The 16746-nt window shown below is 38.6% G+C and overlaps 1 protein-coding gene across 1 annotated transcript; it reads left to right on the plus strand.

Annotated features, from left to right (window-relative positions):
- Window positions 1-2236: 2236 nt before the first annotated feature.
- Window positions 2237-12916, plus strand: ywhaqa (tyrosine 3-monooxygenase/tryptophan 5-monooxygenase activation protein, theta polypeptide a). The gene is made up of 6 exons (XM_041253570.1): window positions 2237-2344; window positions 3196-3613; window positions 9005-9128; window positions 10790-10953; window positions 11368-11463; window positions 11915-12916. Exons 2-6 carry the CDS (start codon window positions 3320-3322, stop codon window positions 11972-11974), a joined length of 738 nt encoding a protein of 245 aa, XP_041109504.1. The 5' UTR covers window positions 2237-2344; window positions 3196-3319; the 3' UTR covers window positions 11975-12916.
- The last annotated feature ends 3830 nt before the right edge of the window (window positions 12917-16746 follow it).

A 16746-nucleotide genomic window follows, 5' to 3' on the forward strand; every position in this document is an offset into this window, starting at 1 on the left:
CCTCCTCTGCCTCTCCTGGATTCAAATGAGCCTAAATTTCTGTTTCTTGTCTTAGCCCCCGCTGCAAAAAACTGACCCCATCAAAAAACCACCAGACTGTTCAGCACTGTCAGTCTGCCTGAGAGAGGCGAGAGGGGGCTCTCATGGCTCCTGCCAGCCGTACTGTACTGTACCCAGTGGCACAGGATAATAAATAGCGTGGAGCCCTTTATGAGCTGGTAAAAAACAAGGAGAGATTTTGTACACTAGCATAGATATTAGGTCAGGTAATACAAGTTTGTTTGTCACATGGTATTTTTTAAATTAATCAGCTGAACTGTTTTATATTTGGCCTCACAGAAACAAAAAATTAGTTTTGCTTTGTACATTCATAATAATCCCTACTTTTTTCCCCCCAAACAGCAAATCTGTGCAGAGCCTATTTCCAACACAATAAAACTGTTAAGAAGATGAACAGAAGTTACAGTTCACATGACGTTATTATGACAGATGACCATGGATTCCTTGGGAACTGCAATGGTATGATTGATACTTTCCAACACTTTGTGATTTAACAGTTACATGAAACAGAGATCCTTTATTCGTGCCATAACAATGACTAATTTGGTATACACTAGAATTATGGATCAGTTTTGCTTGGTTAAATGGCTGGTATTTTGAAAAAGCCCCAACCTTTTGCTGAAAATACAAGAAATGAGAGCATGTCTTTATGACTTCACTGAGTCTGTTTTTCTCAGGATAAATAACAAATGGCAAGCTTTATTTTTTGTGAACTTTTTTTTTTTTTAGCCACGAGTACAAGGTGTCTCTGTGTTACTGGTGCTTTCAGATCTGACATACTGTTAGATAGATGGGTCTCATAATCCATGTTGCATGGGTCAGCAACATTGTACCATTAACAAGTTAGGGGATAACATTTATTTTCCTGCACACTTACAGGCTACTAATTCCTACCTTATTACAGCATATCTGTAAAAAAATAAATAAATACACAGTAATTGTTTGTCAGTATATACAGCAGTGTGGCAGTGTGAAAGCCTTGTCGGTGTGGGTGTGTGTTGTATGGGGAATATTGGGTCTGCAGGGAGGGGGTTAAATTTCTCTGTCAAAATACGTGGGAATGTGGCTGGAGCCGACAATTGAACAAATGATTAAATGGTTAATTAGGCCACAGGTGTATAAAATAGGTGTCCATGTGTGTTAGCAGGATGATTAAGACTGATGTTGGAGGTCTGGGTCCGGGTCCGGGTCCGGGTCCGGGTCCCATGCCATTTATTTTCGTGACTTTTTGTAAAACCTTTTGTTTTGGTCCATGTGCTGTTTATTTTGACAAGTGGGTTTTTGTAAATGTTTTGTCTATTTTATATTTTTGCCTACTCGATTCCTGCCTACCTGAAGTTGAAAGGTTACTGAGTCTGTAAATAAATAAGTTAAACAAGTTCTTAACTTCATAAACTGTTCAGCAGTTCTTTCAAGTAACTTTTTGAAATAGCAAAAAACTAACAGATGTACAGGCACCTCTGCAGACAGCCTCGTGGTCTGGATTTCTGAATATGTGCCGATAAAAAAAGGTACATAACACTGGAATAGCATACACTGTAGTCAGAGCAGAGGTTGTGAGCGAAACCATTTTGATTAGATAAAGCAGCCTTGCTGGTCTGTTCAGACACTTGACATCCATATTGTGGGGAACAAAAAACCTTTCAATGGATCAATACACACCAAGTTTACACCAAACTATCTTCTGTCACGTGTAGATTGAACGGAGAGCAAACAGACAATTATTGGCACATAATACTGATAAAAGTGATCACGTTTTGCAAAAGGTAACATTGAAACGTCCAACTGACAGTTCAAAAACAGGGCAAGGAAGTTTTAACCATATAAAAATGTGATAAGAATGAAGCCAAGTTTAAACAAGATATGGGGGGGCTGCAAAAAATGATTATATGCCACTATTCAAAAAAAAAAAAAAAACCGTCAAGAGGAATGGCACAGCGATACAATACACTCAAAAGAAAAAAAAAAGAAAGGGGGAGGCAAAATTACCATAGCAATAGTGACGTATTCTCCCTTGCTCTTATTGGAGGAAACCCCGTGGCCCCAGCCGCAGCCTACCGGCCACTCGAACCTACCCTTAGAGCCCGCCTCTAAGATTATTGGGCAGGAGACTGAACGATGACGTGCGACTGGTGGAGAACTCGCTTTTTATTGGGGCCGTGTACGCCTAGGCACACCTAGTCTGTCAAATTGTTCGGTTGAGACAGGAGGATCCTTTTTTTTTTATTCCTCAAAGCCCGGCTAAAGCGTATCAATTTGGAGGAGCCGAACGGAGCCAGAGAAGGTTAGTCTTTTGTTCGTTTTATTCTCTCTTTCCAGATTACACCGTTGAGCTTTATCTGGGTTGCCGAACGAGGACACGGGTATTAAAATGGAGCGCACTGAAATAAGGCCAGCACCCATGACTGGTCAGGCTGGTGTCAGTGTAGCGGCACGGTTTTTGCCGCATCCATTTTGTCACCCAAGTAGTATCCTGGCGATTGCTCTTCCCCTACTCGAGGAAGCCGCCATTTTCTGCGAATGTATATGCCTAACTATTATATTAAGTTTTTGTAATGGTATTTTGGGGGATTATCTTTGTAGTGGGTTGGTGTGAAACGCTAAGTAGAGGGAAGCACCGCAACCTTATTTGCAGGGGATACAGTGGAAGGGACCTCAAAATTGGCATTTGGAGCTGGTTGGCACGGGAACACGTTATTATTACCCGATTACTTTTAATCGGCAATGAGTGTGGGGTCAAGATGATCTGTTTGCATGCGTTTGGGGTGAAAATCGTTTGCCGAATCGGACCTCACTGTTTTATTTTTGCGTGTACCTTCCCCAGCTACAGTCTCTGAAGCACCCGTTGTGAGAGACAAGTCGATTTTACAATAATTTCTTGAAATTGTATGTAGCTTGCCTTCGGTATGGTTAAACACACCGATATTAAGTCGTTTACCGAGGTTTGCTGTGGAGTTGTCTGGCATGCACGGCTAACAATTAAATTTGATTATGCTTGATCGCCCCCCCCCCCCCCCCCTATCAGGTTTTTTGATGCATTGAACAGTTTTTTTTATGCATGTACTGGTGTCTGTGTTTCTGACTGAATTCGTACACGGACTGATTTTGTCTTGTTTTTACTTGTATTCCTTTCAGGATTTGAAGGACTGAAGTTTTTCAACATCTAAGACTGCTCGACGGTTTGCAAACGAGCGTTATCTGTCATCTCATTTGTAAAACATTGTAATTAATAAAGCGTAAATAGCTAGATTTAAATATAATGGATAAAACGGAGCTGATTCAGAAGGCAAAGCTTGCTGAGCAGGCAGAGCGCTACGACGACATGGCAGCTTCAATGAAGGCGGTGACCGAGCAGGGCGCCGAGCTGTCCAACGAGGAGAGAAACCTTCTCTCGGTCGCTTATAAAAACGTTGTAGGCGCCCGGAGATCCGCCTGGAGGGTCATTTCCAGCATCGAACAGAAAACCGAAGGCAGTGATAAGAAACTTCAGATGGTGAAGGAATACCGAGAGAAGGTGGAAGCCGAGTTGAGAGAGATTTGCAATGATGTGCTGGTGAGTACAGCGCGAACGCAACGCCCACTTGGTGTGCCGAAACTTCTAGAGCGCTAGGGTGGGGGCTGTCAGGTAGATGGTTATCTGGTGGGGGAGGAGAGAGTCTACACGATGTGCCATTCAGTCAAGTTCGGACTTGGGTCACACAGAATAACTACTGTATGTAATAACACCTGCTGGAGGAATCGGATTGTTTGTGCCGGTTGATTGCACACATACGATGTTAAATTTACATTGACATGTTCATATCAATAGATAATGAGTTTGGTTATTTTTACAAGTACACGCGAAAAATGAAACTTAAAATGCGTCGGCGGCTTGACAGGGATTTGTCCTGCCAACGACGCGGTTTCAATAAATATATGGGGAGTGTGTCGTTGGTGGACTTTGACATTTCTGCAGTACTAACGTGGTAGTGTGATCTAGAAGTTCATCAGCTTTAAGTCTTCTGTAATAATCTGCGCCGTATTTGTTTTATATTTATTGCATTTATATAGCGCATTTTGTCGCAAAGCACTAGTACATAACAGAAAAAGAACAAACCACAATACACTTGTCAGTTGTATGTGTGACATGCTGTACAAGTCAGACCATTTAAATAACAGTATACTCAATACAAAATCAGCAATTTAAGTAAACCCACCGATAACGCTATTTTATAAATATGTTTTTAGTCTTGACTTAAACTGTAATGGCCCCAGCATCCCAGACAAACTAAGGCAGAGCATTCAATAATTTCGGAGCTGTACAAGTAAAGGCCCTGCCTCCCGTGTTGCTTTTGTTGCCCTAGGAATAACCAGCAGCCCAGCATCCTGTGATCTCAGAGTGATGTTTGGAAGATACAGGGTCTGCAACTCCTGCAAATAACTAGATGCTAATCCATTCAGGGCCTTGTGAATTAACAACATCTTAAACAATTCTATACTGCACAGGGAGCCAATGTAGAGAGTCCAAAACAGGGTTAATGTGTTCACTTTTCCTGGTTTGTCAGAATTGGGTACTCTGAACAAGCTGGACACCAGAAAAAAGTGCATTACAAGTCAATTCTAGATGAAACAAAGGCATGCACTAGTCTCTCCACGTTAGATACGGAAATAATTGGTCCAAGTTCGTCTTTCTGTAATGGTAAACCATGCATCTCCTGTGTCCGCAGTATTGCTGCAGGTGCACCACCCATTTGCCACTGATCAATAAATGTTTTGCTGCAGAACTGTGTGTATAATTCACCAAGAGTTGAGGGTTAGCAACATAGTGGTGTTTCAAAGTTGTGCTCTTAGGGATGGGATATCGACTGCTTCTCCATGGACCAGACTAGCAGTGTTAGAAATTCAGAATGCCTTTTGGATCTGGGGTTCAGACTTGTAAGGAATCAGTTTGATGGGAAGTGGGTATCGCAAGCCAAAATGCCTGGAGAAACACCCTTGCACAAAACTTGACAATTCTAAATATATATATTTATAAATATGGGATGGTGGTGTCTTTTTTTTATAGATCTTCAGTATACCAGGAGGTCTGAAGAGCACCTCTAAGAATTTGAATTCACAAAGGAATTGAGCTCCCTACCCAGCCACATGCACTTTTGAAATTGCTGATTTGCTAGCTTTAAATGAGTGAGACACCCCTTTACTAGCAAATAAGCTTGTTTTATTAATGTAATAACATGTGCTCTGTGTTAGCTGTGCAGGTGGTGTTGGTCAGTTTTGCTAAGGTGTGTTTAAGGGTGGAGCTGGAGTGACATTAGGTAATCCAGGCCTTGTTTGAACAGTGCTTTGTTCTGGCGGAGTTTAAAACTGGGTGGGAGCACCAATCAGTCTAAATTGATATTGTCTAAAGTGTGTGTTGCTTAACCACTATCAGTTTTCCCTTAGCAGGTCATTAGCTAGATACTGCTGGTTAAAGACAGCAAGGATTTTCTTTTAATGTTTTAAATATTCAAATACTTCATTTTCTGTTGGCTCTAAAATACAGAAAAGGGAACTCTTTTGTATGGCAGAATTAATTTAGTTAACACATTAGAATACATTTCAAGCGGTGTGTTTGGAATAATTGTCACTGCACTAATTGTGTAACTACCTCATATTGTACATCTATCATTACAAAGAAACAGATTCATTGAAGAAATAAATGTTGGTGTCATAGTAAAAAAAAAAGCTGTGACCTATTTTACTACCTACAAACTGAATGAATACTGCTTCTCTCGCCTGCCTGGAACGGAAGGGGCTATTTCCTTCCTCCTGTCAAATGCTTGGGGGGGGGGGGGGGGGGGGATTGATGTCACTGAAGTGATGCAATCGAGGGCCCTTTCAGTATTAATGCATGGGCTTATACTAGCAGTATAACATGATGTATATTGAATAAATTGCTGGGTGGAATAAATTAGCTGTGGTTATAACCCAAACTGTTTCTTAAATAAACAACAACAAAAAAAACCCTTTGGTTTAAGCCAGCCATTTCTGTGCATTCTCTCTCTACAGTTAGTTCCTTTTTTTATTTTCTAGCTGCAGAATAACTTTTTGCTGAATTTCAATCTTTTTTTTTTTTTTTTATGTTGGTGATTTGTAAACCAGTCCTTTTTGAGTGCATGTTGGCATTGCCCCAATTGGAAGGTAGAGAAATCCATGCCTGTTTGAGCAACTGATACTTCAGTTAAACAGTTATTTGTAGTATTAACACCCTCTGCTCCTTTTTTTTTTTTTCCTTCTAAATTGCCTTTTTTTGTCAAACTGACAGTCGTCACTTAACTGTAGCAAATGCATATTTCAGAGCAGCGCTTGTATGATGGGGGGGGGGGGGGGGGGGGGGGTAGGAGGGGGGGGGGGGGGTAGGTTTTTCTGTTAATTAACACAATAATTGATTTATCAGCCGAATAAAGGCTAAAGAACTAATCTTTCAAATTTATATTTGAGCAGCATAACAAACCACCAGTCTGCCCTGAGTTTAGGAGAAAAAAACTAGAACATATGTAGTGTTCTTAAATTTCTGGTAGGTGCACACAAGAGTATAAAAATACACCTTTGCAATATAATAAATTATTTCATTTTCATATATATATATGTATCTTATAATTTAAATGCTTGTTTGAGAATGTTTACTTTCATAGTGCCACTAAATGTATTGATATAATGAAACAAAATTGCTAGCGTTACCTGGAGGCATTTGTTTTCTTCACTTGTGTGGTCAATCTGCCCTTAAGAGAATCAAATTAGGTTCGTGTCTCTGTAGATGTAGTTAGCAACATACTGAGTTTTGCACATGGCTGCTTGTATGCATACTGTTTAATCAAATGAACCACCTGTCCTTCCATTTAAGATAACTCCTATCTATGCAGTTACCCTTTTTTACAATAGCAATACCATGGGAACAGATGCACAAGCTTTTCCCTGTGCAGTGCATAGCCAGCAGTATATCTTTACTGTAGCTTTAAAATTAAAGAAGCAACAAAGTTGTTTAGTCTACATCAAACGTTTGCCATGTGGTTGTGTCTTTTTTTTTTTGTCATTTTTGCAATTTTTGTTCGTTTACATTAAAAAAAAAAAAAAAAAAAAAAAAATTAATCCCGTCTAATAGTCAACTTCCACTTTGCTACAGTAATTTTACAGTGAGCTAGTGTCCATACTTTCCAATGTATGCAGTGCTCACACAGCTCAGGGCAGAGCCCTTTCGTAGGGTCATGGACGAGAATTATCCATTTTCCAACGCGCTAAATTTATGGCTGCAAAAAACTGATTTGTATTCTTTAGAGCAAGTTAATTGGAGCATGAGTGTCTATGCATACAGTGGATGCAAGTCCTTGTGATCTAGCTTAAGTCGCTGATGGCTCTAATTTTGTATTTACAGCTGTAGTGAGGAGTGGAAGTCAATGACCTGCTTGATTAGGTTTTAATCTTCTTTTGTCATCTTCAGGGTAGGAGGTGTTGCTCTATTTACTGGCCAGTATTTGTTAGTGGAAGTGGGCGTTGATCAGTGTCGCACTATAGGCCAGTGTTTGTCTTTTTCATAACAACGCCCCCTAAGGATCAGCTGAGCTTAGTCATCGACCCCCTTGCCACAGAAAATACAAAAAATTAAGAATTGATTTTTAACAATGCTGTTTTAACATCAATTACATTTAATTCCACTAGCTCTGAGAATTGCAGAGAAATAATTCATAAAATAATTAAACCCCAGTCACTGGTGTAATCAACATGTAGATGGAACAGCAACATTAACACTTTCTAATGTTTAGGCTAAAATTATTCTTCAATTAACTATTTAGTAAAAAAAAAGTTTGCACGAGTAAGGTACTGGTATCTGAATCTGGCAGTATCCAGAAGGCACTCGTGCTCTCAAACAGTTTTACATAGGCTACATTTAAATGGCTTATTCAGTTCTACTGAAACTTGGTGTAGTGTTATTAGGTATCCTTGTAATGAGCTTGTAAATCTGCTGCTTTAATCAGATGTTTGCATCTCCAGCTTTTTGATGTGGATTCCAAGTTTTCAATGTCAAACTTAGAACAAATTAATGGACCTCTAGGCTTTGACTTGTGACCTAATTTGGCTAATGTATTTAGGAGGCTTTGAGATATTGGCTTCATATTGTGTACTCAACTGTAGCGCTGGGTTAACTTTGTTGCCGCATTGTTAGTGCCTCAGAACTGAGATAATTTGAGGCATGTTTGCAGGATTATATAATCATGACATACTATATGTAGCTGACCCTTACATTGCCCCCTGACAAGTGGAAGTTAATTTCTGTTGTATAAATGATGTATGTACTTTTGAGTACAGTGACCCTTGAACCACGCTAAGGATGCTACATTATGATATGCACCCAATTCATTTATTTCAAAGTTGGTTGTCTTTTTGTATTTATTCTCTTTGTAGTAGGTACCCTTTACAATGATGCAATTAGTTGTTGCCCACCTTAACAAAGGGTCATTTGTTTTTTGAGATTCAAGTGGCTATCATGCTGCCAGTCAGCGTTTGGTCTGGGGGGGTGGAGGATACTGGAATTAATGTTTTGTAAATTCAGTAACTGCTCATTATGCTGTAGTCTAGTACCAACTGTGTTTAACCCCTTTCTCCTGGTTTGATTGCATTTTGTATTAAAGTGGAACTAGTGAATGGGAACCAGTCCTAATGATCAGAACTACAGGTTACAGGATGGGGGGGGGGGGGAATACAACACACTTGGTTCCAATGCATATCACAGAAGAAACCAAAATTTCTACATTGTGACATAGTGCTTAGTCTGTCTAAAATAAGAATCTTTTTCACACCCTCTGTTTTAAGCGAAACATTGTACAGACTAGTTACACTGGTTATGTTCAAGGTTGTTTTCTTATTAATTGATAATACTGTTGCTGATAAATGGGTGATATTTAAAAGGACTTTTTTAAATCTGTTCTAGGGACTGCTGGACAAATACTTAATCGCCAACTCTACCAACCCAGAAAGTAAAGTCTTCTACTTAAAGATGAAGGGGGACTACTACAGATACCTTGCTGAGGTTGCAGAAGGAGATGCTAAGAAACGTAAGTGCATTAAGATGTATACTTTGGTGTAAAATGTGGGCACACAGTTCATTGTCTGACTTTAGAATTGAGGGCAATGAAAATAGTTCAGCAGTTTGCAGAAAGCCTTAATCCTTTTTACTCTGGAATGTTACCCTAGATTTGCAGTGATTGACTCTGTGGTACTCATTTGGGTGTAGGGGAGATCTGTTTCAGCTGCTGCTCTGTTTAGGTCTGATTTCATTAAAGTGAACAAAATATAATTCTTGAGTTAAAATGGAAACGGTATCTCGGCCATATCACATTGAAGTTCACATTCCTTTTTTAAAAAAGCAAGCAGAAAATAGTTTGAGGTGTGTGTGAAATCTGCAAGTCCTTAAGAAAATGTATTTATAGGTTAATGGCTCGACCTAGCTGGAAGACCAGAAACAAATTTCCGTTTTTTTTTTTATTTTTTTTTTTTTTCCTTTTTTGTAGCACAGAGCTTTCTCCCGAGGGCAGCTAGCCAACAGTTGGGGTTTTGTGGTTCGTTTTCATATAGGTATACAGCTAGCTCTATTTCGCTATCTATTTATTAAACCTTCTATTCAAGCGTTTCATTGGTCAAAAGGTCACATGGCCATCTAAATCAATGTTGCCTGGAGGAGGGGGGGGCTTGCATAGCATGTAACCAGCAATGTTGAACGCAATTACATCATCCCACTGTCCTAAATCAATCTCCAGAATGTTCTTGGCGGGCTACCTCATACAGAGAACACCAGCTGTACTCTGCTTCATCTGTGCAGAGATAGTTACTTCTGCCCGTTCATTTAAAAAATATACAACATATCTTCACAAATTGTTGGGGGGGGGGGGGGGTTGACAGTTCTTGCTGCTTGGATCATTAAATGGGGTTTGTTATTGTGAAGTTTGACTAATATGTTCAATCACTAAAATAAAATGAAGTCAGTAGAAATCCACAGGGTATCCCACTGAAAGTAGCCTGGTAGGTATTACAGCGTACAAATACGTAATCGCATGATGGAGCAGTTAACTTACACATTTGGGGCTACTTTGTGGGACACCCTGTACCACACTGACATGATGTAGCTTGATTCACAGGCTTGCAGAGATCCTGAATTAAAAATAAAAAACAAAACCAAAAGTACTCCGACTGACAGGTTTCAGTTCTGATGCTGCCCAATGCGTTCTGTGATACTGGAACTAATGTATTTAACAGTCTTTCTATCCAATAAACTGAACAGTTTTAAAAAAAAAATAAACATTTCTCATTCATAAGTCCTTTTTACTTTTTAGTGCTTTGCTCCATAATGCAGATCTGTCACTTACTTTTTCTATTCAAACGACTACTGCCCTTACTGTGTTGCATGCACTTGAGTATATTAAAATAGTGCCGTAGAGAATGAATTGCTGTATGCTGAGAGGGGTCAAGACAAGGCGATTAACGTGTGTTAAAATTAAACCAAAAATGAATCGCAGAAGTTAACTGCAATTGGCAGCTCGCTCTCTCTCTCTCTCACCCACCAATTGGAATTTTTATTAATCAAGACCCATCATTCAGCCTAAAAAAAAGTTAACCCTAAACCTAGCATTTAAGTCTTGTTACACGAACTTACTAATTTCCTAACCAACTCACAAATTTTCGAATGTGTGCTTCTTAACGTCCCTTTTCTGTTTCACAGAGACGATAGAGAGCTCTCAAGGAGCCTATCAAGAGGCATTTGAGATCAGCAAGAAAGACATGCAGCCCACGCATCCCATCCGCTTGGGTCTGGCCCTCAACTTCTCTGTATTTTATTATGAGATCCTGAATTCTCCAGAGCAGGCCTGTACATTGGCAAAAACTGTAAGTACTGCAAACCTGGAAATTGTACACTTTTTTTAATGTGGCTTTTCATGAGGGTGAAACAATTACACACACTAACTTATTGTGGACATGCCAATATATATGCTATAAAATGCATTTCTGAATCATTTTATAGTGAGTTTCACAGCTCTGAAGATCCATCTTTTGGTCAAAAAAACTGATCGAGGTAAGTTGCCTTGTGGAGTATCTCCCCCCCCCCCCCCCCCCCCCCCCCCCCCCCCCCCCCAAAAAAAAAATATGGAACACTGTATGGATTCCATAGTAAAGTAGACATTTTGGGTTGCAGGAAGTTATGAGTGTGTGAATGTTTACAGGTGTTGGTGATAACCTTTGAAAGCTTGTCTTTTTTTTTGTTTTGTTTTTTGACTAGTTATAAATGTTTTTCTGTCTTAGGCTTTTGATGAAGCCATTGCAGAGCTTGATACACTGAATGAAGACTCCTACAAAGACAGTACCCTCATCATGCAGTTGCTTAGAGACAATCTTACAGTAAGTGTTATGTATTCTGCAGTTTTTGGAATCCATTCAGTAGAGGTTTCTTTGATGTAAACCCTTACCAAAATGCAAAGAGAATTATGCAATGAATCTGTATTTGGGATTTCACTTGTAGCAAAAAGCAAAAGTTTTTAATTAAACCATTTTCTTTTTAGAAGGTGGCTTGCTGTTCAAACTGTTGGATACATTTTCAATAGAAAAAAGTACACCACAACCCTGCTTGGTAGCAGTCACATGAATTACCTCCAGATACAAATTCACAAAACAACCTGGAATGTTATATTTCTGTGTTCTTTGATTCTCATCAGGTTAATGAGATTTGGTCTTTTTTAATGCTGTCGGTTTACTTGGCTTTTGGAGAGCAGTAAGACTATACATGTGTACAGTAATGAAGTGTCCCTATCAAAAGGAGGGAAGTGTAAGTGTTCTTTCCCTTTCTTTTCAGTTATGGACGTCCGACAATGCAGCAGATGAAGGGGATGCTGGTGAAGGTGGCGAGAACTAAACAGCACACGGGGTCACCTCCCAAAACAACAAACTTTTTTACACGTCTCCATTCCTTATTGCTCCACTCAAAATTCTTATAGCAATGAAATCCCATATTATTGACTAGCTGCAGCTTGTGGGGGGGACCTCCATTCTTTGGTTTGTGTTGATTGTTTGTCCTGGCCTTCCTGGTGTGCGGTTACTGCTGTAGAACAGTAATAGTAGCTTAACTTTTATATAAACATTAAGTAACTTCCAAAAAAAAGTAAAGGACTAAAGTGTATCTGAGATTAAAAGTATGGAATCCAAACTAAGTGACTGGTTTGAATTCTGGTCCTTTTTTAATTAAGTTGTAGTCTTTCATGGGGGGGGGGGGGGTACAAATGAGACTCAAGGCAAGGTTGCCCCTTCATAGCCTTTGCTGTACCCTTTGGACATATGTAAGGAGTTCTGAGGCAAACCATCAAAATGACCCTGTATTATGCTGGCTTGTTTACAGGGCAACCTGTTTTTGTTTTTTTTTTCTGTTTGCTGCTGCAGGGGCCAGTGTCTGCTTAAACTGGGGAGGCGACAAGCATTTCACACCCAGGTGCTGTCATTGGTTTCAAGCCTTCACAAACACTCCTGCCTAGTTCTGATTCCCTTCAATGTGTAACATTGCAGCATGTCTGAGTAAAAGGTGGCACTTAAGACAAAGTCAACATGCATGTCCTTCAAGTACACTGGAATGGAATCAATACTATACACCAAGTCCAAGTAACCAATGTGGTACTTTTTCAATGCAGGGTTGTGCACGTGTACAAGGGTGTTTGGTCTGTCCAGTGATTTGATATTAGAGATTTGGACCACTGTTGTGTGTTGCTAATCATTGATTGTAGTCCTCAAAAGCCTTGTTGAAATGTTTAATGACCTATGTAACAGCGATGTAACAACATGAAATAAAATGACGTTTTATAAACCACTTGGATGTCTGTCCTGTACGTTCTTTTTTGCATATTTCTAAAAAGAAAAAAAAGCTGTTCTCCATGACAAATACTTTTTGACTGTTGTCAACACTACATAACTTGGCTCATCTGTTGCTCCACATTCTGTCCCTAAATCTTAAACTATGTGATATACAGGGTCTAAGACTACTTGGAAGACAACAAAACTTTTTCTATATTGGCTTCAAATTTGGTAACAGGCTATTATAATTATTGGTGTAGTAACAATTTGTTAACTGCATTTGGGAATTTGTTAAAATAAATTGGTAAGTTGGTACCTGCAGGGCCGTGTTCTAGTAATCATCATTTCTTGCATTGCAGAAACTGCAAGTAGCAATCTTTACAAACAGTGTGCAAGATGTTGGTACATGCCAGTCACTTCCAGACCAAACAAGTTGTGCAGAGCAGTATGACATCCAGTTTATGACAACTGAGCACATTCCCAGAGCAGTGCAGTACCGAGTTTTAGTTTTCAAATATTTCAATCATGCCTAACCTGGATAGTTATTCCCTGAGACTACAAATTCTCTATTTTACTCTAATTACCAATACAACAAAATGATCTGTTAATATGAAACTGACTACTTATTTTCATATTCAATAACATTTGGCTGTTACAGGATTAGATCTACAGTAGCAGTATTTCAGAACTAAATTAACCATATTATGTCAACTTAAATATGGGAACACTGTTGTTTATTAACCTTGGGTTGTTTGGGCTTTTACTTAACTGGTCTCCAGTCTTTTTTTTTTTTTTGTTAAATGAGGTTTAGATGGTGCAATGAGTTCATAATCTTGATCTGTGGAGGCTTTTTTTTTGTTTTGTTTTTATAAACAAAAGAGAATTGGTGAATGATGAGTAAGTCTGAATATTCCCAAAATTTGAAGTTTGAGGTACTGGCATTGTATCTTTACGTGAACATGTGACTTTGGCAGGGCACAAGTGTACCGAATGGTGAAATTTGATGCAATCTTTGAACACCACTTTCAATCCAATCAAAACTGCCCACATGACTTGTATTGTTCTTCAAAGGTGGTGCTCTTTGCCAAACCTTTATTTACATTAACATTTCCAGAGGCCAAGTCCAAGTCTTATTGAAACTTGTCCTTTAGGCAATCATACATTTATTTTAATGCATGATTGTTAATTTTAAAAAATATTTAAACTTGAAATATGTTTTTACAGCAGTGGGAACAATACATTTGAACATCTACCTGATTTGAGTATAAAGATAATAGATTTTTGAAAATAGGTTATTTAAACTCATTAAAAATAGCTCCAATTAAATCTCAGCCTGGAAGGTTAAGAATATGCAGTATCGTTAAAAAGGCCCAAATGAATTAAAATTAGGTCACAGACTAATTAAAACTGCCTTTTGATAACTTTGAATATGATTAAATAAATTATAAATCAACTGAAATAAGATAATATTTAATCACTTACTTCTCATCACTTGATTCTGATTTTGGTGTTTCCCTATTTTAACTATTTAAAAAAAGACTTCCAACATTATTGCAATATATTATGTCATAAATGAAATGCATGGTCCTTATTTTTCATCAGATATGTTATGGTATCAGTTTACATGTGTCATCGATAGCTAAGCTGCCTATGCATTGTATTTTATATTTCATCAGCCATTGTTAGCTCCCATGTATCCTTGTATTTGTTTATTTATTTAGTCCTGATAATATTTCACAGGAAACCAAAGGGGGAGCTGCACCTTTAAAAATAGAATAAATGCACATCAATGATCATAAAAAAGCTAAAATAAATATGTTCAGTTGAGACCTCTGATTCCAATTAGTTGATGTTATGTGAGCCACTACTGCTCTGTTCACAAAGATGTTGGTTGTATGTCCTCCAGTGGAGAAGGTTACCTACCATTCGATTGTTTATGGAAAAGCTACTGTCTAGTAAAGCTTTTATGAATTCTCTTTAAACACTGGAGCATGCACCCTTTGAGCTTGCAGTAGTATATGACTATTAACTATTTTACTGCAGGGATACATGATTTTCCACCCCTGTTCTAACCCATGCTTTATAAATACACATTCTTTACCTCTTATTTGCTTTCTAGCGCTGTATTGCTCATGCTATTAAGATGTAAGAAGTTTGGTTTTCTGATTTGAAGATTAAGGCCCACATTTGGGAACATTCTAGCCCACTAATGTTCTTCCATTTGAAACTGATAGAAATCTACAATCAAAGCTGTGCTAATAATGCTGAAAGCAACACTACTTGAATATGAACAATCTGAGGTGTGTACTAATAAGCGAAGTTAACTGCAGTTTACATAAACTCTAAACGATGATTCAGAAGTCATTGGACAAGTTGGAGCAGTCTCTACACTTCTGTGTTTTTCCATTAATACATGTGTGTGATATCTGGTAGTATAGGATGTTTAAACAAATCAGTTTGCATGCTTTGCTCTTAGTCAGTCTTTTCACTTTTCCTGTCATTAACCAGCTGGCTGCACCCCTACAGATTGGCATGCTTTGCAGGCAGTGATCCCAGAGACACTGATGGAGTGAAATGACCATGTGCAATAGTGACAGGCTACCTAAAAAAAAAAGGAATGCAGCCTGAGAGCTGTATTGTGCATGGTACCAGTTATCATTTACATTTTTAGAAACTGCTTCTTTCTGATAGAGAATGGAAGTGCATGGCAGGTAAGGTGTGTGGCGTTTCATTACCTGTAACCCCTTTAAGAATGACACTCCAGAAAACAGGTGAGCTGAGTTTCAATGCAATCCCCAGGCAGGAAAATGGCTTTCTTCCTATTTTTATCATTAGCCACATCAGAACTGGTCCTTAGCTTGTTTTAACTTCAATTGGGGATAAGAACCACTCTATAAAGTAAAAAGTCAACTACACTTCTTGGAGCACTTCTGTTTCCTATGCAATACTCATGGTATCAGGGTGAAGGAAATATAGACTAAATCTTCCCACAGTATGGTGCTTGAAAAATCTGCATATACCCCATTTAAGTACTAAAACAATAATGCAAAGAATAAAAAAAAAAAAAAAGGCACAAATGAGACCAGTGATCGTGTTGGTAATGCTAGCAAGATGTTAGAAAAGTGCTTTCATTGGCTAGCGGTCCTGCAGTACAGTTAAAGGTATTGCCGTAGGATCTACATACTGTTGCACCGATTTCCTTTATCTCTGTAACTGCACCAAAGTGCTGCAGCGTTGTATTAATCAACAGGTTGGGCTTTTTAAAGAAATGATGGTTGGTTTTTATTTAATACAAAGGCACGATTCAAGCAGACCTCAGCAAAGTGCATTGTTGCACTTGTCTCTCAGATAGATCTGTTGCTAAAAGCTGATGAAAAGATTGCTGTCTTTCTCTAATCTTGCTAATCACATATTCAAAACAAATGTAAAACAAACGAGACAGTGTACAGGAATAGATCTTGCCTTTAATCAATTTCCTTTTTTTAATTAACAAATGATATCTCTTCAGTGTACTAACACAATTAGTTGGTGTTATGTGAGCCACTACTGCTCTGTTCACAAAGATGTTGGTTGTATGTCCTCCAGTGGAGAAGGTTACCTACCATTCGATTGTTTATGGAAAAGCTACTGTCTAGTAAAGCTTATGAATTCTCTTTAAACACTGGAGCATGCACCCTTTGAGCTTGCAGTAGTATATGACTATTAACTATTTTACTGCAGGGATACATGATTTTCCACCCCTGTTCTAACCCATGCTTTCTAAATACACATTCTTTACCTCTTATTTGCTTTCTACTGCTGTATTGCTCATGCTATTAAGATGTAAGAAGTTTGGTTTTCTGATTT

Source organism: Polyodon spathula, chromosome 6 (genome assembly GCF_017654505.1).
Source record: "Polyodon spathula isolate WHYD16114869_AA chromosome 6, ASM1765450v1, whole genome shotgun sequence".
In the NCBI taxonomy this organism is placed as follows: domain Eukaryota; kingdom Metazoa; phylum Chordata; class Actinopteri; order Acipenseriformes; family Polyodontidae; genus Polyodon; species Polyodon spathula.